This window comes from Rhamphochromis sp. 'chilingali' (genome assembly GCF_963969265.1).
Source record: "Rhamphochromis sp. 'chilingali' genome assembly, chromosome: 14".
NCBI lineage: Eukaryota > Metazoa > Chordata > Actinopteri > Cichliformes > Cichlidae > Rhamphochromis > Rhamphochromis sp. 'chilingali'.
In genome coordinates, this window is record NC_137941.1 from 16954818 (window position 1) to 16977068 (window position 22251).

The 22251-nt window shown below is 41.0% G+C and overlaps 3 protein-coding genes across 7 annotated transcripts in view; 1 reads left to right on the forward strand and 2 right to left on the reverse strand.

Annotated features, from left to right (window-relative positions):
* Positions 1 to 4221: 4221 nt before the first annotated feature.
* nup62l (nucleoporin 62 like) lies at positions 4222 to 6517 on the reverse strand. Its single transcript, XM_080901988.1, has 3 exons — positions 6354 to 6517; positions 4712 to 6238; positions 4222 to 4619 (listed from the first exon to the last, which is right to left on the reverse strand). The coding sequence occupies exons 2-3, from the start codon at positions 6230 to 6232 to the stop codon at positions 4461 to 4463; spliced, it is 1680 nt and encodes a 559-aa protein (XP_080758114.1). The 5' UTR covers positions 6233 to 6238; positions 6354 to 6517; the 3' UTR covers positions 4222 to 4460.
* A 170-nt stretch (positions 6518 to 6687) lies between these two features.
* Positions 6688 to 13112, forward strand: pdk1 (pyruvate dehydrogenase kinase, isozyme 1). 2 transcript variants are annotated; one of them, XM_080901989.1, is made up of 11 exons: positions 6688 to 7580; positions 8636 to 8777; positions 8880 to 8951; positions 9041 to 9225; positions 10075 to 10164; positions 10272 to 10349; positions 10470 to 10546; positions 10643 to 10741; positions 10868 to 10978; positions 11334 to 11447; positions 11555 to 13112. In XM_080901989.1, exons 1-11 carry the CDS (start codon positions 7472 to 7474, stop codon positions 11693 to 11695), a joined length of 1218 nt encoding a protein of 405 aa, XP_080758115.1. In that variant the 5' UTR covers positions 6688 to 7471; the 3' UTR covers positions 11696 to 13112. The 2 variants fall into 2 exon arrangements, with proteins under 2 accessions (XP_080758115.1, XP_080758116.1); XM_080901990.1 differs by lacking the exon at positions 6688 to 7580 and adding an exon at positions 7625 to 8494.
* A 1590-nt stretch (positions 13113 to 14702) lies between these two features.
* Positions 14703 to 22251, reverse strand: part of ppp1r9ala (protein phosphatase 1 regulatory subunit 9A-like A) — a 28381-nt gene continuing 20832 nt past the window's right edge. For 2 of the 4 annotated variants that reach the window (XM_080902349.1, XM_080902347.1), the window contains exons 9-20: positions 21324 to 21553; positions 20364 to 20460; positions 20145 to 20274; positions 19865 to 20016; positions 19246 to 19570; positions 19101 to 19158; positions 18943 to 19014; positions 18423 to 18624; positions 17877 to 17921; positions 16935 to 17051; positions 15872 to 16060; positions 14703 to 14885 (exon numbers count right to left, since the gene is read on the reverse strand). In XM_080902349.1, the coding sequence (XP_080758475.1) occupies positions 14727 to 14885; positions 15872 to 16060; positions 16935 to 17051; positions 17877 to 17921; positions 18423 to 18624; positions 18943 to 19014; positions 19101 to 19158; positions 19246 to 19570; positions 19865 to 20016; positions 20145 to 20274; positions 20364 to 20460; positions 21324 to 21553 (1776 nt within the window). In that variant the 3' untranslated portion in view covers positions 14703 to 14726. The remainder of the gene's footprint in view (positions 14886 to 15871; positions 16061 to 16934; positions 17052 to 17876; positions 17922 to 18422; positions 18625 to 18942; positions 19015 to 19100; positions 19159 to 19245; positions 19571 to 19864; positions 20017 to 20144; positions 20275 to 20363; positions 20461 to 21323; positions 21554 to 22251) is intronic. The other 2 variants (XM_080902348.1, XM_080902350.1) reach the window with 2 other exon arrangements.

The following is a 22251-nucleotide window of genomic DNA, read 5'->3' on the forward strand; positions in this document are numbered from 1 at the left end:
GTCATGAACATATCTGACATGAAAGCAGGACTGAAGTCAGTTATCTTTATAAAGTTATTTCACATTCAGCTGTAACAAACTCCTTTCTAATAGCGAGTTTTCAGATAGTCAGAAATCCAAACACATGAAGTATCTGATTCAATTCAATCTTATTTATACACTGCCAAATTACAACAACAATCACCTCAAGGCGCTTTATACTGTAAAGTAGACCCCACACTAATACAACGGGGAAAACCCCAACAATCATATGATGCCATATGAGCAAGCGCTTTGGTGACAGTGGGAAGGAAAAACTCCCCTTTAACAGCAGAACCAGGCTCGGGGAGGGGCGGCCAGGGGTGGTTGGGGTGATGGAAGGAAGACGGGATAAAGACATGCTGTGGAAGAGAACCGCAGATTAATAATAAGTAGTGATTCAATGGAGGTGTATAAACACATGGTGAGTAAGAAAGGTGTCTGAAAAAGAAATACTCAATGCATTATGGGAATCCCACAGGAGCCTACACCTAATGGAGGATAACTAAGAGAGAATTCAGGGTCACCCGATCCAACCCTACCTGTATGATTTAGCAAAAAGCAAAGTTTTAAACCTGTTACTGAACAATTAACGATTAATTCATTTGCAGGTTTTGCAGGTTTTACTACTAAACGTAGTAAAACCTGCAAAACTACCACTGCCACTGCTTTTATGTTAGAACATGCATTTATATGTACTGTGTTTGGAGATATCACAACATGAAGAACTTAGTATGTTTTAAAAAGTGTTCTATAAATAATGGTATTATAAATTATTGTTCAGCACAAGATCTGAAAACTCTTTGCTGACGATAAGAGCCCGACTGATTTAGCAGCCAGTATTAGTTATCTGCTGATCTATCCGTATGAGCATTTTTAATGGCTGATAAATATAAATTTTACCCTTTAAAGTCTGAACCATGAAGCAGTTGTTAGAAAACTCTCATTTTTGAAAATCGAGTTTCTAGCCATTAAAATTTTTTTTATTAAATATTATTTTGCATACATGAGTTTTGATTTGTATTATATTTTCTTCATTTGCATTTTTTATTTATTTATTACTTCCAGACCCATTCTGCCCGACTCTTCCAGCCCAGTCAGGCAGAATGTAAATGAGTAATTACATAAAACATAACAAACAACTATTTATGGCACTAAAACTTGGACTCTACTGGCAGAATCACTTCCTCTTAATAAAAGCTGTAAACTGAAGAGTTAAGAGGCTTCCAGCACAATTTGTCTGCATTTTTAAAAAATAACCAGCAAATGAAAACTGAAATCTTAGCTTGGCTATGATCATCATCAGAAATGTATGGCTTTGCAAAGTGTAAAAAGTCCAGTGAAATCACTAGTTACTCCAGATTTTCAATGAAATGTGTTTTGGGGCTCTTATTGTGGTGAGCCCAGCTTCACTACACAGGAGTAGAAATTGATAGAAAGCTTTTTTTTTTTAACTTGCTTTTTAAAAATAAATTTAATTGGTTTTTTTTGTTTTTAAAATTCAGTTTCATTTTGGTTTGATTCCACGGTGGGTTTCCTTGCTTCAGTTTAGCTGTCATTGTTTGAAAGTCTTTAGTTTTTATTAGTTTGGGTGTTTTTAATTTGCATATGTCAGAGACAAGATTTAGGAAAATCAGTACAGGTAATACCTTAAAAACAGAAATCTTTGAAAGCAGTTGACTTTCAGTCTTGAAGGCATTCAGAGTCTCGATAATCATCAAAGTCTCATCAGTTGTAATATTGTAATAACCGATGCTAAAACTAAGATTTACAGTAATTGTTTACTTTTCAGCTAGTAATAATTTCTTGAAAGTTTTTATTATAGTTATAAAAAACTTTTTTTCTTGTTTGGGATCCAGAACAAGTTTCTTCTTCAGGGAAAATAAAGTATAAAGTAAATTAAAGTTATATAGTGGTGCTACTGGATTGGCCTACAGTGGGGCAAAAAAGTATTTAGTCAGCCACCGATTGTGCAAGTTCCCCCACTTAAAATGATGACAGAGGTCAGTAATTTGCACCAGAGGTACACTTCAACTGTGAGAGACAGAATGTGAAAAAAAAAAATCCATGAATTCACATGGTAGGATTTGTAAAGAATTTATTCGTAAATCAGGGTGGAAAATAAGTATTTGGTCACCTCAAACAAGGAAAATCTCTGGCTCTCACAGACCTGTAACATCTTCTGTAAGAGGCTTTTCTGTCCCCCACTCGTTACCTGTATGAATGGCACCTGTTTGAACTCATCATCTGTATAAAAGACACCTGTCCACAGCCTCAAACAGTCAGACTCCAAACTCCGCCATGGCCAAGACCAAAGAGCTTTCGAAGGACACCAGGAAAAGTATTGTAGACCTGCACCAGACTGGGAAGAGTGAATCTACAATAGGCAAGCAGCTTGGTGTGAAAAAATCAACTGTGGGAGCAATCATCAGAAAATGGAAGACATACAAGACCACTGATAATCTCCCTCGATCTGGGGCTCCACGCAAGATCTCATCCCGTGGGGTCAAAATGATCATGAGAACGGTGAGCAAAGATCCCAGAACCACACGGGGGGACCTGGTGAATGACCTGCAGAGAGCCGGGACCAAAGTAACAAAGGTCACCATCAGTAACACACTACAACACCAGGGAATCAAATCCCGCAGTGCCAGACGTGTTCCGCTGCTGAAGCCAGTGCATGTCCAGGCCCGTCTGAAGTTTGCCAGAGAGCACATGGATGATACAGCAGAGGATTGGGTCTTCCAACATGACAATGATCCAAAACACACCGCCCGGGCAACAAAGGAGTGGCTCCGTAAGAAGCATTTGAAAGTCCTGGAGTGGCCTAGCCAGTCTCCAGACCTCAACCCCATAGAAAATCTGTGGCGGGAGTTGGAAGTCCGTGTTGCTCGGCGACAGCCCCAAAACATCACTGCTCTCGAGAAGATCTGCATGGAGGAATGGGCCAAAATACCAGCTACTGTGTGTGCAAACCTGGTAAAGACCTATAGTAAACCTTTGACCTCTGTTATTGCCAACAAAGGTTATGTTACAAAGTCTTGAGTTGTATTTTTGTTATTGACCAAATACTTATTTTCCACCCTGATTTACGAATAAATTCTTTACAAATCCTACCATGTGGATTCATGGATTTTTTTTTTTTCACATTCTGTCTCTCACAGTTGAAGTGTACCTCTGGTGCAAATTACTGACCTCTGTCATCATTTTAAGTGGGGGAACTTGCACAATCGGTGGCTGACTAAATACTTTTTTGCCCCACTGTACATGCCAGTTTAAGCTGTATTTGGCCCATGAACCAAAATGAGTTTGACACCCTGCGCTAGAGGCTAAGCCAGCCGACTTACCAACAAGTGCCAAAATCGGGAAATAGCACTTTAATGAAGTCCCAGAAACTTAATTTAGACCCTGATCCTTGTGATGGAAGCGCTTTGAGTATCACCAAATGGTTCCTGCAGGAAATGATTACTGATGCAAAAAGTTTCAGCTGCCAGTCTAACAAAATAAAAAGCAACAAATCCTGCATCCATTTCAGTCCAAGTATTATGTGGCCTGTTCAACGTGCCATGTTGACAACCTTTGAAAAACAGTTATCTTTAGTAATAAGAGATATGGCTTGTTTGCACCAGAAGGTGGCATGGTAGAAGTTCATGTTTGCCTTATTTGTCCATCAACAGTTTGTTTTTTTGTTTACTGCACAAACTTAAATCTGTAAATAGAACAAATCAATTCCATCCACACCTCTCTTATCAAAATATATATGCTTAGCTGTAATTCAGCTATTACAGGGGCACCGGATATGTGAACAAAGCACTCCCTCTGACACAGAAAATAATTTTGTATTTAATGCCCACTGTTTTGCACATGTCTCAACTCTGTATATTTTTTATATATTTTATTTATTGTTTACTCTATTTAATTTGTAAAATATGTGTACACACACACACACACGTAGAAAAATATTTAGTATACACATCCAGAAATGCATATACTATTATATATTGTACATATATTTATTAGTTTCAGATGTAGCCATTCTTGTATTTTGCTTGTTTACATTATTGTATTTTGCACAACTCTGTTGCTTGTGAAGCTCGCACACAAGAATTTCACTCACATGTGCTGTACCAATGTACCTGCACATGTGATGTGACAATAAAAGTGATTTGATTTGATAATTAAAAAACAAAACAAAAAAAAGACTTCCATTCCAAAGGTTTATTTAATCAGACTTTTTAGAACAAACATAACAATTGACATAGAAAGAGAGGATCCTTTTCACTACTCTAAAGGCAAATGCACTGAAAATATCAATCTTTATGCAACCAAGAAAACTCAAAATAACAGTAATGAAGGTTGGATCTACACCATCTAAAGCCCTGATGACACCTCTGATTACAGAGTAAAAATGTAAGCACACAAGTAAAAGTATTTACTGCAGATCAGTCGAATGTTAACCGGAAGGTTTTCTCCTGCTCCTTTCGTTGGGTGTCGCAAAGTTTGGACACTTCCTCGACCTTTCTCTGCAGCAGAACAGAGTTCTGATCGATCCACTGAAGTGAATCCATGTGGGCGTTGAGGATCTTACAGATCTGCTGCAGCTGATGATGAAAAAAAGGAAATTAGACATGAATTACGTGAGTAAATCTTTGTTAATCTTATCGATTATCAAAAACCGGAGGCGTCATCTTACCGGATCACTGGTGTCAGCCGGGCCGCTGGACGTGTTCAGGTGCTCGATGATCTCCTTCAGGTCCTGCGACATCCTCTTCAGCTGTGCGTCCACGTTCTCAGCGAGCTTGTATGTTCTTTCACGCTCCTCGTCGGCGTTCTGCATGTAGATGGTTCCACTTTGCTCTTTTACCGACTCCTCGAGGGGGCAGAGCAAATCTTCCAGCTCCTTCTGTTGGGACAGGATGAAATCCAGCTCCTGGTTCAGCCTCCTCTGATCCAGCTTCACTTTCTCCATCTCCTTGTGGAGGGATGTGATCTTCTCTCCGTTCTCCACCAGCATGCGGTCCCAGGCATTCACCTGAGTTGCCTGCTGTAAGAAATGTCTCTCCTGGTCCTCCAGCTCAAGACTCCACTTGTTAATGAGCCCCTCTAGCTGGGCATAGGTCATCACTGGAGGAGCTGTGCTGGTGGTGCTGGCAGTGGTTGTGGCTGAAGCAGCTGTCGTGGTGCTTGTGATCGATGAAGTTTTGGCTCCCAGCAAGAAGCCTGTAACAGTACCTGTCGTGGAGGCTGCAGCTGTAGCGGTAGAGGGGGGGGCAGATGTGGTGGTTGCTGGAACCAGAGGTTTGATCATAAAAGTCAAACCTCCACCAGTAGCCGTGGTTGTTGCTGTGGATGTGCTTGCTGCTGAAGCTGAAACGGCATTGAAAGCGAAGCCTGGACCTGCAGCTGTGGCAGCAGCTGTTGTGACAGGCTGAGCGAAGAGAGAAGGCCCGAAAGATGGTGGGGCCTGGGTGGATGCAGGAGGAGCTGGGGTTGATGACGGTTTAATCCCAAAGGTAAACCCTCCACCCTGTCCTGTTGCGGCAGCGGCGGCAGCAGCAGCAGCGGCAGCAGCGGCAGTGGAGGTTGGCTGGGCAAGGCTGGAGGGAGCACTGGTGCCGAAGCTGAAGCCTCCACCTGTGGTGCTGGTGTTGGTTGTGGTGGTGGAGGCTGCCGCTGATGTCACCTGGACCTTGGTAGCTCCGAAGCTGAACCCTCCAAATGAGAGGCCACTTGGTGCTGTGGAGGCTGCTGGTGCGGCTGTTGCTACAGGCTGGGTTTGAGCCTGAGATGCAGCTCCAAAGGTGAAGCCCCCTCCTGCAGGTGCAGTAGCGGTGGTCTGCGCAGACAAAACTCCACCCAGAGTGAACCCCGACCCTGCTGCTTGAGTCGCCGTGGAGCCCAAAGTCAACCCTGAAGCTGCTGTTGTGGTTGGAGGAGCTGCATTCATTCCAAAGGTTGTGGTGGGTGCCCCAAAAGAGAAACCCCCGCCGGCTGCTGTGGACTTTGCTGGGGTGCCAAAGCTGAAACCACCGGTGGGGTTGGTAGTGCTCTGGGTCTGGATGGATGAGCCGAAAGTGAAGCCCCCTCCGGTGGCTGCAGGAGTGGACGTTGTCAGTCCAAAGCCGGTGGTAGGGGCCGGGGCCGAGGCTGTGGTTTTCTGCGTTCCGAAAGTAAAGCCCGAAGAGGGCTGCCCAAAGGTGAAAGCGCCGCTCATTTTCTCCTTAAAGATAAAAAAATAATATTATTAAAATCGACGAACGCACAAAATGGTTACTTCCTCGCTGAATCATTTAGCTTTTGGCGGGTCACAAACACACAGACCAGGGGGAACTTACCGAAGAATCGGCTTCTCTTTTACGACGGCTTTCTAGACGTTGGCGTCTAATAAAGTTGACTACACCCTTCTTAATGTCACTTTAGTCGTAACAACGATAGAAAACTGGCAACATATCCTTCTTAAAAACGTGGCCAGCTGCCTCGACACTTTTTCAAGTAGGCAGTTCAGTAGTCAACTAAAGGAAATGACGGCAGTTGGCCTGAAAAACAAGCTGTTTATTTGCCCTGTATTTTGTCTAGCGGAGTACAACCCGCCTTTCTTAGTAATATTGGCAGGTCTAACGACCAATTAGAATTATAATTTCAGACAACTCAAACTTTGATTGGTTTGGCTTGTCACCTAGCAGACATACGTCGGAGATTATGACGCTCACGTTATCAAAGACCAAATTAACAACAAGAGGTTTTACGTTTGTACGCAGTGCGAGCTGCTTCCCACCAAAATCGAAAGTTACATAAAATGAACATTATTCTATAAAGTTAAGATACAAATAATTCTAAGTAACAAGAAGGCGCGTTATTAGAACGGTTTTCTAGAGCAAAACGAATATTGTTCTATTTTGTTGCACACGCCTATGTTAGTTTAACTCAAAAAATTGCTTCAAAACCACAAGAAGCCAGTTCACAAACTTCACGGGAACTTCTGAAAAACTCCTCGATTGTTTTTCAACGTTAACGGTTTGGCTGTGTGACGTTTAGCTATAACGTTACACCAAATTTTGCTCAATAAAGTTTGCTTGAAGAGGTAGCTTATCTTGATGTCGCTGTGACGTCTTTGAATTTACTGGCCGCACACTCTCCTTTCCACGGCATCTGACCAAGAGAAGCTGAAGTAAAAGGCGATTTAGGAAAACAGTGCCGAAGCTCTGAGAATGGAGGCTGAAACTGCACCAAATTACGAAAAAACAAATCATTAATTACTTGTGTGTTGGCAGGCTGTTAAGGTTAGCTAACAAGCTTGTGTCAACACAGATTAGCAAACCAAGCTGCAGCCCTCGCTAGGCTCTGTTGCTGTGGATGCTAATTGCAATTAAACCTAAAAAAAGAGTACCGCTTGTTTAATTATTTATTAAGCAGCAGTCACAGCTGGAAGTGAAGCAATACAAAACGTGCCAGCATGAGGATTTTAAGGTTTCTGAGGAGCAGCGTGTCCATAGGGAAGGACATCGACTACTATTCCAAATTCTCACCATCCCCTCTATCAATGAAGCAGTTTCTGGATTTTGGTAAGAAGCTGCAAGACTAGTAGATATTTACTAACATAATGCTTTACTACATCGTTAACGATACTCTGCCCTAAAATAAGGAGAATCATCATACAACGTGTATGATTCATACACATCCAGGAAACTATATGGAAATAGAAAAAAACAAACTAATGTAAAGTTAAACCGAGGATAACTGCCACACAAACGGTCCTAACACAGGCTTTTCCTTCTGTGATGTAAAGGTAGTTGATACCACAAGGATGTATTTCACAAGACGAATGATACTCTTAAAATCATCTAGCCTCCCCTTATTACACTTCCTCGTATTAAACAGGAAGGGATTTTAAAGTATCTCTTAACACATGACTAATGGGATATATGCCCTGTCTGTGTAAGTCAAGCTTGAAGACTTGAATGTAAGAGTGAATGTTAGGCCCTTGATTGATTGGTTGATTTTCTCTATTTCATACTGAAAATGGTCCAGTTTGCTGAAACTATGGAAGGTTTACAGTTATAAGAGGTTATGGAGCCTGAATGGTTTGGGGGTAGTTTTGCATCTGATATGTAATCCAGCCTTGATGCTAACTAGAAGTGGGTGACATGGAAAAACTTTTATCATGTTACATTTACAGGATTGTGCAAAAGTGTTGATTTATTTGAGTAATGCTTCTAAGGACCAGACTTTATTAGTGTTCATAGTAATCCTTGCATTTGTTTAAACTGGAAACTGGACAAGTAGGGCACAAAAAAGAAGTGCCAGGCCTAAAAACTATCTGCAGCAGATGTCTTTGTAGGTTCTCAGTCATCCTGTTCATGGTAGTTTAAGGAGCTGGGAAAGAAAGTGACTGGACTTCTATAAGTGTCTTGAAGACGTTTCACCTCACATCGGAGAGGCTTCTTCAGTTCCAAAACCAAATGGCCGACAGTCCCAAGTATTCCAGTTTCCCAGTACATTTTTTGCCTTGTATATTTGTATTTATATGTATCTTTGCACATGTTCAGTAGCTTGCTCCACCTGTTTCCCATTTTTCAAGCAAAATTATTAAAAAATGTGCCTTTTGTTTCTCTCTCAGGTTCAGAAAATGCATGTGTGAAAACATCCTTCAACTTCCTCAGACAGGAGTTACCTGTGAGGCTGGCCAACATCATGAAGGAAATTAACTTGCTGCCAGACAACTTATTGAGGACGCCATCAGTCCGATTGGTCCAGAGCTGGTATGCAGGTTCTCCTTTTTTTCCACTTAATTTTAACGAATTAACAGTATTTAACTCTTGCCAGTCTGTGAAATACAAAAAGATAATTTTTCCCCCATGTAGGTACACGCAGAGTCTTCAGGAGATTCTCGAGTTCAAAGACAAAAATGCAGACGACGAGAAAGTCACATATGAGTAGGTTTCCTCTTTTAACCACTGCAACAGCTCATCTATTCCTGCAGATTCTTTTCACGCATTGCCTTAACTTTTATGTCTTCAATTAGTTTCACAGATGCTGTGATAAATATCAGAAATCGCCACAATGATGTCATTCCCACCATGGCTCAGGGCGTTGTGGAGTACAAGGAGGCGTACGGCACAGATCCCATCGTCAGCCAGAATGTTCAGTATTTTCTGGATCGCTTCTACATGAGCAGGATTTCCATCAGGATGCTGCTCAACCAGCACAGTGAGCACATGTTGTATTTTTTGTAATGTGATTGCTGAGCTGTACTTGTTTGGAAATGAAAGCCCTTGGGTTCAGGAGCCAGACTTCTGTGCTGAGAAGATATCTGAGGTTTCAGGCTGTCTGTGTCGTTTTAAAACTCCTGCTACAGTAAACCAGGAATCAACAGACCCCACCCAGTGTCATTTTCTGGCAGTTGCACGAAAACTAAATGACTTGTGTTTTATTTACAGACAGCAAAGACCAAAACAAGCTCACTTGCGTAAAGCTACGCTATAAAAACATTGTAGATAAATAAATAAAATATGGCTTATTTTGGACATCGCTAAATATTGTGAGTCATTCAGAAGGGGCTCAGAGTAGAGTTTCCACTTTTCCACATCTAAAGGAGCCAGTTCAAGTGGTTCAGGCATCTGACCAGGATACCTAATCAATGCATGAGGTGTTTCAGGTATATCCTACCAGCAGAAGGCCCTGGAAGAGACCTAGCACACGCTGGAGAGTTTATGGCTCTCTTCTGGCTTAGGAGCACCTCAATGTCCCCCTGGATAAATTGGAGGAGGTGGATGGGTAGAGGGAGGTCTGGGCATATCTGCTTAGGGTGGACTCTGTGACCTGAACCCAGATAAACAATGAGTGGATGGAATTTCAACCAAAGTTTTTATTAGAATTTCCTGCATATGGCGACACTGGAAGAACTCGTTACAGCTCAGGTCCCCTCAGGATGGTACTGCTCATCAGTTTTGTTTTAGCTCTAATCAAAAGGTCTCACATGAAACCCTGAACTTACAGAGACAAATATCAGTAAGTATTAAGACTTCACAATGTTCATGTTGTGTGTTTTTTCTGTAGCTCTGCTCTTTGGAGGGAAGGTGAATCCTGCACACCCCAAACAGATTGGCAGTATTGATCCACACTGTCGGGTCAGCGAGGTTATCAGAGGTGAGACTTTCTTATATTTATAGAAACATGCCAGAGAAAAGTGTTAATCTATGCTGTTCTTCCAGTTTGCAAGCGCCATGTAACAAAAACAAACCACTTCCTTGTAGATGCCTATGAAAATGCAAGAAACCTTTGTGATCGGTATTACATGAACTCTCCTGAGCTGGTCCTGGAGGAATTCAATGGTAATTTATGTAGTTAGAAGAAACAACACAAACAGTTTCAATGATGCCGCTCTTTGAACTGGTTAATGAATGAATTGTAACGTAATCAAATGTTTTCCAATCATCTGTTTGTCCTGATAGCCAAAGAGAAGGGGAAACCTGTCACCATGGTCTATGTTCCATCTCATCTATATCACATGGTGTTTGAACTTTATAAGGTGCTTTTTAAAAGCCTGTCTTCATATATGTCAGCATTTTATATTTCAAAATATCTCTTTTCCAATGTTAAACATTTGGATAAACACTTGTCACAGAACGCCATGAGGGCCACCATGGAGTTATACGGAGATGCCATGGAGTACCCTTCTATCCATACACAGGTTGCTCTGGGAACTGAAGATCTCACAGTCAAGGTAAATGTGCAGATAAACTCCTGTACAGTAAAGGTTAAAGCAGCAAACTTGGCATTGAAAACTCCTTCAGGTTTTTGTGTACGTTTCGGAGGAGCTTGTGTTTATTCATGCTGTTTGCTTTGTGAGGTGAGCGACCGTGGAGGTGGTGTGCCACTGCGTAAAATCGACAGGCTGTTCACCTACACGTACTCGACTGCTCCGAGACCCAGCATCGACGGATCTCGTGCTGCTCCTCTGGTGAATACTCCTAATTTATCATCACTAGTGACTGAATCAGTGTCAAAGAGAAATCAATCAGTGAGTGTTTGAAAATGGAAACAGCTGTACCAGCGTCTCCACAGCTGGGGTAGGTATCCAGCTATCCCGTATACGCCCTGAAGTTCTAGAGTTCCTTTTCGACACACATACTTGGCTTTTGCAGGGCTTTCACACGTCCCACCTATCAAAACAAAAAGCACTGCTGCAATTTTACCCTATGTTCCAGAGAAAATCCACAGCCAGTCACTTTGTTCCAGTGAATGCTGTCTTTGTCATGGAGCTGCTCTGTTGTTTCAGACTTTATCTGGATGAACTCTGCTTCATTTCTCTTTAGGCTGGTTATGGGTATGGCCTGCCCATCTCACGACTGTACGCTCGCTACTTTCAAGGAGACCTCAAGTTGTATTCTATGGAGGGTTACGGAATCGATGCTGTGATCTACATACGGGTAACCCAGTTTCACAGAAGCAGCATTAGTGCCTCTTTTAGAGAGAAGAGCACATTCCTAAAGTATCTTTTTTTTTTTTTTTTCTTTCCCCTTCAATCACGTTTTAGGCACTATCCACAGAGTCCATCGAGAGGCTCCCGGTGTACAACAAGTCAGCCTGGAAACACTACAACACCATCCACGAGGCAGACGACTGGTGCGTCCCGAGCAAAGAGCCAAAGGACATGACGACATTTCGTAGCTTGTAGATCAAATGTAAATGAAAGTGCGCAAGAGACGTAACCGAATGTGTGAGCGTGTGGCAGTAATTACATCAAACCCTTCAGTTATTTACAAACAAAGCTTAAAGAATAATAGAACAAAGTTTTAGTGCCATATAATCCACATGGAACAATGGCTTTGTTATGATCAGTACTTTAAAGTGCAGCAGCTCTTGGTTTTCCCCATTCATCTTAAATGTTAACTGTTATCTACCAGGACCAGGTTTCAACAAATGCAAGCTGTATGTTTTTTATGTTTTATATTTATATTCGACATGAAAAACTTGCAGGTGCAGAGAAATCAACAATTTAAACATACATTCATGTTTTCTCTTTAAATGATGAACAAGATGGTACTGCACAGCTGTCAGCGCTCTCTGGTGGACAAAGCTTGCAAAGGTGTCATGTTTGTCTGATGAGCTAAAGATCACCTGATGCGTTTATCAGGACACGTATAATTTTTGTGATGCTTTAAGAATAAGACTTAAAAGCCATGTTGTATTGTTTGTATTAGCAGAGGTCTCAGCAAAACAAGCGGTCTGCAGGGTTCAATGCCATCGGGGTCGGAGGACAATGTATTAAAGCTCTTATGTGAGGTTGTCCTTACAGGTATCAGCAAAAGTTTAGTTTGCTTTGCTGCTTTGAAGTTTTTCCTTTGTCTGGTTTAATTACGGTGAACTTTAGTTTCTCCTGTTACAGTTTATCTGTGCGTAGAGTTTCTCTCCCCTGTTATTGTGGAGTCTGTTACTTTGAAAGAAAAGCACAGCTGATGTGAAATTAAAAGCTTTGCCTTTTGTTAAGCTGCTGTCTTCTAAGCACTTCTCGTGTTTCTTTTGTTTATTTATTAGGGCATTTCTAACAGGGTATTGGTTAAAGTAACGTGATGGAAAAAAGGTTTGATTTGCTGTCTGTAAATTGTTGTATTGCACTTGTTTTACATGCTAGCTTGAGAATGTTGGGGGTATTTATTGGGAGGGTTGCAGCTGGTGTGGTTTATTGGGTCAGTGTTTGTGGTTTTCTGTTATGCTTTAAAAGAAGATACAACCCTGAACTCTTTTCCACATGATTCTTCTGTGTCCTATAAGGAAACTTAATACGGTATTTTAGTGCTGTGGTTGTATTATTTGGGCTCATTCAGCTAAACTGACAGAAGTCCTTGTTTTCCATGTTACACTATCTGCAGTTGTCTGAGTGGATCATGTTCAGTATAGTAGGTTATTTTCCAGATAATTACTTTTGTTAAAATAGCTTTGTGCATGCAGAGTCGAGGTGAGACAAACTTGTTTGTGATCACTGATTTCTGTCAAGTATGTAATTAAAACTGTAACACCAGCAGTTTGACTGTTGAAGGCATCAGATATGAAATCATTGCCGTGGGGCAAAAGTTTCAATAAACTGTTACAAACACTGACTACTGCCTGTTTTTAGTTTTAGACCACACGTCTGCTGGATCGAGGCTTATGTCACATGTTTAACTCATCCGGCAAATTGACTGATGTGCTGCCACGATGAGGCGTTTGTTATTGCTCTGACAGTATTGGTCAGAATGTAACTGGACTTGCACACAGTGATCTCATAACAAGTTTTCACACAAACTGAGTCCAAGAGAAAAATGGCTTTACTTTCTCAAGACTCACTCCTCCTCCTCTATTTTTAGTCAAATGAAATTAGTGCTGGATACGACTTTTGCAAGCTGCCTCAGCTACAGCAAACCAACGATGACAATAACATCACTTTCTTTACACTCACCTGTGAATTGTGTGCCAGATGAGCAACATCACTGACATCTGGTTAAAGCAGACTTTAATAGTCTGCAGCTATATATAAAAGCTGTAGCAACATCTTAAGCAATCAGTCGAATATTCACCTCGTTACTTGGGTGGGTTTTGACTCAGGTCTGTGAAGCTAACCCTGAGACTGTTGTGCATACAAGCTTTGCTTTTTGAAAGAGCAGCAACATAAAAGCACACAGGCCACATAAAGTGAAAATTAGTTTATTGACGTTGCATACACCAAGAAACATTTCTCTGATTTTGCGGTTGCAGTCCAATGTCTCAATCGATACGCAACGTGGAGTCATGCTCGAGAGGAAAGGAAGCACTTCGGTTTCGCGGTGAACTCTTTACTGTTTAGACCTCAAATCCCGCATCGCACAAGTCATTGTCACAAGCTGTTTAATGGACCAGTGAGGTGCACGTGTAGCAGACCTGCACGCTGTTTGTATTTACATGGAGCATCACTAACGACACAGACTTGGGGACAGCAGAGCAGCATTCACCTTGTCCCAGCTTGATTTCTTTTTGCTTTTCCATTCAGCAAAAATGATGGCCTAGCTATTCTACTTAGTAGAAAATTTTTGATAATATAAAATGAACAATGATATTTAAGTAAAAATTAAAAAAAAAAAAAAGATATGCAGTTAATAGGCACATGTATAAAACTCATTTATACATTTAAAACCTTGTAGCCCCTTGAAGCTTAAAAGACAAATATAGTGCTTTTATCCAGCTGTACATTAACCGTTCAACACTGAAACGGGCATATCATTTTAGAAAAAATATAAAATGCTTTAACAAAAAAAGAAAAAAAATCAGTATACATTTGACTTCGATAGGTAAATGTGTGCATGATCTGCAGGAACTACATTATGTCTCAATACAGACTTTAATAATTATCACTTCTGACTTTTTAGTGGTAAAAAGGCTAGGATCTCTTTTTTGGAAAACGTTTTGACGTTTGCCATCTTTGAGTTAAAATTTGATTTTGATGATGCATTTTGGAGAAAACAAACAGTATAAACATAAATCACAGCACAGGGCTGCTCCTGGCACGGATATGTTCTGTGGCTGCCGGCATGGACAATGTCACGTTATTTTAAAAACAAACAAACAAACAAAACAAAACAAAACATTTCTCTCCGGATTGTGATGTTGATAAACTTTATGCAATGCATAATCGCCGAAGTGACGCCTCAGTAGACGCCTCAGCAGACGCCTCAGCAGCCGCCTCAGCAGCCGCCTCAGCAGACGGAGTCACTGGACAGGGGCAGTTTTGCACTGCGTCGAACCTCCTTCTCTCGTTTCTCCCGCTGCTTTTCCAGCTTCTCTTGGGCCTTCCGCATGTCCTTCAGCTTTTTCTTGATGGTTGAGCGATCACTCTGACTCGTCACTCCAAGTGCCTGACAGAAAAAAAATTAAAAATAAATCAATAAATCAAGCACAGACTTGGGGTAAATATAATTCCACCACATTTTCCATACCATTACTGAAACATTTCAAAATTAGGACATTTCAAAACCATTTATTTCATCACAATTTAATTACGTTAACTGTCAGAAAATATCACAAAAAAAAACCTGGGATCTTCAAACTGACATGTTTAGTAGAGAGACAGCGCTAACTGTGGATGTATGGAGAAATTGATGCCGTCCGTGTGTTGTCACTGCAAACCTCTCCTGTGCTACTAGGGACTACTTTTTCACAGCAGTTTTTGAATTTATCACTGAGTAAATAACAATCATTACCTCAATGTAAGGACTATATGCCAGCAAATGTTTAAAGGAAGGTTTGCTGAAACCACCAGGATGCATGTGAGGGAATGTAAAGTGGGAAAGCTTGAGGAACAAAAACCTGACCACATCAAAGAGTGAGGACCCAGGAGGGAAACAAGTCCTGGAGTTTTATTTGTTTCTATGAGCTGCCATTGAATATAAAACACCAGGTGATGACCACAAGGCATTTATGCCACACACCCACCCCCATAAATGCTGTCCACGATGTTGGCCTCTTACACAGGTTATATCGTAGGCTCCACAAAGATTCACTGCAGAAGTCTGAATCAGCTCTAACGCTGCCCTTTTACAAAGAAACAACTTTTTTAAATATACTTTTAACATATTTTAGTTTCAAACTTGTGTTATATGAAATGCAAATGTAGCAGTGAAATCAGACAAATATTTAGTCTTATAAACACCACAGTCTGACTAATACGCTTCGTGACATGACTTTAACCCCACACCCGTTAGAAATGTGAAACCTAAATCTGGCCACAAGGTGGCAGTCACAGGCTGACCTGACTGAAGATTTTTTTCTATAACAAACTTTGTTTGATCAATCTACAACACTGACTCATTTGTAAGTGCTGTATTTGAATTTTGTGTTTTACCTTTAATTTGTCGCTGTCCAAGTGTAAGAGCTGCTGGCCGTCCACTCCCTTAGCGGTGAATTCGGGTGTGTACTGGTCCATATTCATGCCCATCAACCAGTGACAGACCTGTTGATTGGTCCAATCAGACACTGGCCGGTTCTGCCACTGATACTCTTTTCCTGTGGCTGCTGGTTCATCATCCAAAGTCTGCAGAGGAAACATATTAACAAATATTAAAATCCTCATACTGTTGCTTCTGTTAGAGCAGCAAAGAATTTATACCACCCTTATACCACCTTTTTTTTGGGCCACATGTTTTTTTTTTTTTGTTTTTTTTAAAGATTATGACTCGAAATGCTGGGAAAATACATTATACAGAATAAAGATGTATAGTTCATGTTCATCGACTAAATAATGCCATGGGCTTGTGTTGCCTTGTGTAATGCAAAGTATAGTGATGGGTGTTGAGCAACAGATCTAAAAATGTCAGCAAGCTAAAATTGCAACTTTGTGTAGGTGAGAAAATTTTGCCAGGAATTATGAGCTGGTCGAGACACCCGAAGAAAGCCAACAAAAGGACATATCCTACGAGTTGATTTGCATTTCCTAATCTAGCTCAGAGAGAAAAACAAAAGCGTGCAAAGACAGCAAAGTACCAACAACACTCTGATGCATGTCAATGTCTTTATGTTTTCCTGAGACACCTGAAAAGAATTGACGACATCAGAAAAAACAGACAGTGAAACATCACTCAACAGGCAGCGGAGCAGTCAACAAGGTTCTGTGCGCTGCCAAAGCTTGTAAAAAAACAAAAAACAACAAACGAAGCACTGGTTGCACAAGTTCAAACTATTAACATCAGCTAACAGAAAAAGCTAAGCCACAAGACTCACTGTAACACAAAACAAAAAGATTTAACAGGCACACATGCAGCTCTCTTATATTCCCTCTCCATTCATGACTTAATCTGTACTATGAAAGGAGGGCGAAGCTCAAAGAGCATGCTTGAGAATGTCCCCTTTCAGCAGCATCAAGGCGTCCCACACGGCTTTTGTGACTGTGCAACAAGGAGAGCACTCACCTCGCTGGAAGAGAAGATTAAAGTGTGTGAGCGCCCAGACAGATTGGGTTCAGCAACTAACCCAGAGATGTCTGAACTGGGACTGGCAGGGTTAGAATCATCTATGACTGAAAAACTCTGGAACAAGTGGAAACAAGGAACTTGTTTACTAGAGTAACACAGCACCACTCAGCAGTTCTTTACGAGAGGCAAACAAACAGCATTAAGTATGAAGGTTAAAAGCTAGGTTGTCTTGCTTAAGACTGAAATTAAGATTTAATCTTATTACTATGGCAGCAGTCCATGTCATTGATTATAGGCATTGATTGACTGTGATCTTCAACATGTGGAAGGATTAACTATGTAAGAAGTACTGAAGCTGCTAGACTAACACCAATCCACCACCAAAACTACATCGACAACTTCTGAACTACCACAGCTGACACTAGAACACAAACACACAATTATTCAGGTATGGGGTAATGTTTTAATTAATTTGATGCTTGGATCATTCTTAGATATAATGCAGACTCAACTCTGGGTTAAATTTAGAGAGAGGGAATTTTTATCCAGGCCTCCAGGTTGTTGCACCAACTAAGAGCAAGTTCATATGCAGTTAAATTTTAAGACTGTTAGTTACAAGGTAGCAGTGAGTGCTGGATTTTCACACAAATCTCTGAGTAGATTTCTGATTAGCCAGCGCAACAGTCCCTGGAAACTAGTTTTGGCGTCTCTGTTTCATTTAATAAAAGCCAGAAGGCTCTCTCAGCTATAACGAAGGAAAATTAGACAAAAGTTTCCTGAAACAGTACCACATACCCACTACAAAAAACAAAATAAAACTGTGCACTATACATGGGATGCAGCTGAGGTGAGAACTTAGGCATCCAGAGCTATGATTGTTAGTATTTCTCTACTGTGTCATCTAAAACCAAAGGTGAAACAAAAATGTGCATACTGTACCAAATCTAACGAGCGACTGAATAAAGAGGACCAGGAGAGATTTGTCTGTTTAAAGGGAAAAAATGCCATAAAGCACACAGCAATAGAACCAAAAGCAAATTTTTTCCCAGTAATCTCCTTTTGGTGCGATCATGATCTCATTAAAGAGCATTCTGGGAATAATCCAACCACACAGCCTTAAATGAAAATCAGACTTTTCACTGGGGGCAGCTGATGTGTCACTACTTCCAAAGTTACTGAAAAGGGAACCAAATCCCTCACTGATGTGTCTCTCTAATGGCAAACTCGTGGATCTACTTATTAGAGCCTTTGGAAAGCACAGTGTATCTGAAGAACAAGCCCACAACAGGAAGTCAGCCTAACACTGTTTTATATAATAATGATAAGACTACAGTCAAGCCATCAGTACTGAGAGCTGGTCACTCTCTTTAAAGTTCAAGTGAAATTCCATAAAACAGTGTTAATCTATTAAGGCTGTGCTCGATACAAATATTTTCTCTATATTCCACATTTACTTCTTTACATACATTTTCAGGAACTTCATACCTTATTCTTGCGATCTTGACTTTGCTCGCTGCCAGTTTCATTGGCAGCATATGCCAGGCTGTTGCTGGAGGAAGAGGGCTCTCTGTCTCGGTCCCTGTCTTTGTCTCCAAACCAGGAGAAAGGCATACAGGTGGGGATGGAGGTCATTGATTCTGCAGGGGACAGGTTCCCTCCAGATTCCTCTAGTAACTCTGCTGAGCCCCTGGTCATAAAAGAAAAGTTTAAATGTAATTAGAGAGACACAAACTTACACGTGTTTATGCTGAAAATGCGCCACATTCTATAAAATTAATAATTGTTAATAAACACCAGCTATTTGAGTAATGAGCAAGCAAACCTTTGGAAGATTTGGAATCAACAATGAAGAAAACCAAACAGGATTTCTATAAATACTGCAAAATTAAAATCTTGTTCACCTTCCAATGTGGCAAAAGCAACGTCCCCATAAACAAATCAGACTTTTTCAAATATATTCATTTTTTTTATAAACTAGATTCAACTGTGAGTAGCCATAAAATACCTGCTGTCCAAAGATGCCCTCATTGCATCTTTCTCATGTTTTCTTCCTTTTCCACCCGACTTCCTGAGACCCCTGTTTCGATCATTGGAAACATTCATTTAGTTAGTTTAAAAAGCCAAAAGCTTACACATACAATAGTGCTTGATTTGGATATTTACCCAAAGTCTGGAAATCTTCTTTTAGGCTTTCCTCCACTTGAAGGCTCATTAAACTCCTCTGTAATGAAGCAATAAATTTCAGTCTTGGGAGCAATGCAAGAAAAAGCCTTGCTATTCCACACATCTCAAAACAGACCTTGCATACCTTTGGAATCTTTGATCTTGCCTTTGGACTCCCTCTTCTTCGCATTTCGTGTGATACCAGAAGGAGACTGTGGTGATGAGCTGTGTTTTTGGGGCGACAAAGAGGAACTTTCAATGCTTTCAACACTCTCTCCCTGTGATGGGGACAGAGATGGGCTATTGGAATGCTCTCCTTTACTCCTGGAACCATCTCTAGTCTCGCCTGGATCATCTTTCTGTCCATTCCCAGGATAGAAGACCGGCACTGGGAGGGACAGACTCTCCTGGATGGACCTCCTCCTGCAGGGAGATTGTAGCTCCTCCTGCTCGTCCTCGCCGTCACTTTCCTGTTGGGACCAAAACCATAATTTACAAGGACAATGCAAGGAAGAGGGGATAAAAGCTATTTATATAATAGCTTTATATAAGCTCTGCCTCCAAGTAATGTTTGGCTGTTGTCTGTCTCAGTATAATGGCGCACTATTATATTGTTTATTAAAAAAAGAGAAAAAGAACAACATTCCCTAGCCTGTCAGTATGTTTAAACATCTTCTGGACAGAAGTGGTCTCACATGGCTTACAGTTCAATCACATGCCGATATTATGCTCTTTGACAGGATCACAAGCTTTTTCTTTCAGACCTGTGAGTATGACGAAGCCACAGCAAGACTCTCCTTCAGTTTGCTCCGAGACGGAGGCTGACGCCTGGACTTCTGAGCCAACAGGGCCTTTTCTCTGTGTGCACTGGTGTTCAGGCGCTCCGTTTCAGGAAGCAGCTCACTCCAGTCTTTTTCTATAGCAGAGAAAAAAACGAATGCACACCTTTTCAGCAATTTACAAGAGTTCAGAGTTTATTTGTACTTATGAATGATTTACAGATCTCAAAATAAAAGTGTGACATGTACACTTCAGTTTTGGTACCTAGATTTGAGTCAACAGACTGTGTGTGTGTGACCGAGTGCTGGCTGCTCAGTCTATCCTCTGCAGCAGATTCCTGAACAATCTGACTCTCCAAAGCTGACTGAGCTCCTCTGGACTCCAGGACAGCTATCTGTGGACAAAGCATCACACTCTGGTTCATTTCAGTATCTTACAAGTCTGGTTATATATAAGCATTTATTTTTTGAGCTGCAGTCTTACTCTGTTCTGCAAGCTCTCCAGCTGCTCCTTGTACCACTTGTCTTTTTCATCTAGACTTTTTTTCAGTTCCTCCTCTCTCTTCACAAAGTCAATCTCTCTGGGGAGGAAACAAGGAAATGTGGCTCCCATCAGGATTTAAGCTTATAAACATGTTCAATTTTATGTGATTATCACTAAACCATGCAATTCCACAGAGATATTTTCTGCGGAGGATCACAAAATAAGAGGCTAAGTTTAGACCCAACTGTTTTTTCTGTTGTTTTTTTAATGCATAGACACAAATACATATACTCTTAATTTACACATATACTCTTTTCCAAGATCTTCCCACCATCCCTGAGTTACATGGTTGATCTCAAGCGACGTCAGTGATGTAAATCCATGCAAATAATAAATAAGCACTCTCCCACACAACACAGAGACATTATTTGCTGTCACACACTCTCAGACGACTCTCTTAGACCAAAACAGTTTTCCAAAAAATATTTTAAGATGCACCGCAAACGACTGCCTTCTGGGTGTTTTGATAATGCACTCTGTATAAAACGAAGATAGTGAAATACCTCCGTTATAACATAACAGTATGGCTGTTAATAAATGTCCATTTGGTTGTAAAGTACTGTGTTGTTACTGGAAATCCCCCTGGCTCCCTCTAGTACTTGCTTCCAGTTACAGTGTTAAGCTCTGTTCATATTTGGTGCTAACAGGCATTGTGGGTGATCAAATCACAATTGGGGAGCTCAATGTATGCAATTTCAAATGTTCAGTTCACAACTGGTATTATCTGTATATCCTGTAATAACAATTCTATAGTTTGAAACAACAGAAAGGCATCCTTCTCACATTTGCTCATGAACTGCTTCAATCAGATTTGACCAACTTAAACCAACTTTTATAAACATCTGAATTCAACAGCGATGGTTTTTTTAAACAGTGTTTTGTAATTTATGACAAACTTACTTTTGCTGGTAATCCTTAAGCAGTTTCTTGGCTTTGTTGTACTTCTTGTCCAGGGTCTCATACTGGGTCTGAGTCTCAGCTAATTGTTCATTCACAGTCTTACACAGAGCCTGGGCTTCCAGCCAGTAATTCTCCAGCTTAAGGATCTTGTCATTATTCTCCTCAATCTTAAGCTCCAGTTCAGACTCCCTGGCTTCCCACACCGATTTATCCTCCTCTGCTGCCATTAGCTGTGCAGAGAGATGGTGAATGTTAGGCTACGTTCACACTGCAGGTCTTGATGCTCAATTCCGATTTTTTGATCAAATCCGATTTTTTTGTCTGCTCGTTCACACTACAAATAAAATGCGACAGCAAACGCGGCCCACATGCGCAAAAGAAGACGTCACACACAACGCACTCTGTTTAGACCCAGAGCAAACAATATTGTTTGACTGATGGCCGTTAATATAAAGACTTCGGACTTTACGTTTCCCAATTTTTGCTTTAAGTTATTTACATAATAATGTAGATAACCTAATAATTATCCTTATTGCTGTTTTAGAGGAGCGGTGCTTCAAGGGATAGTTGCAGATTTCTGTCAGAATCTGCAGATTATACAGTACAAATAAAATGTTCACGTTTCTCCAACGTTGTCTTCCCAACAGTTTCACTGACATCTACACGGGATGGCCAGGAAGCGTTCGTGATGTCTTCTCCGGCGCTGATAATTGGCGTCTGTCTTGTGTCAGTGATGTAAAAGACGGATTTAATGCGACTTGACCATTCACACAGCAGTCGCTTTCTAAAACATCGGATATGTATCGGATTCAGGACCACATACGAAAGTGACCCAGATCGGATTTGAAAATATCGGATTTGTGCCGTTCACACTGTCATAGCATGATCGGATATGGGTCGCATAGGGTCAAAAAAAAAAAAAAAAAAA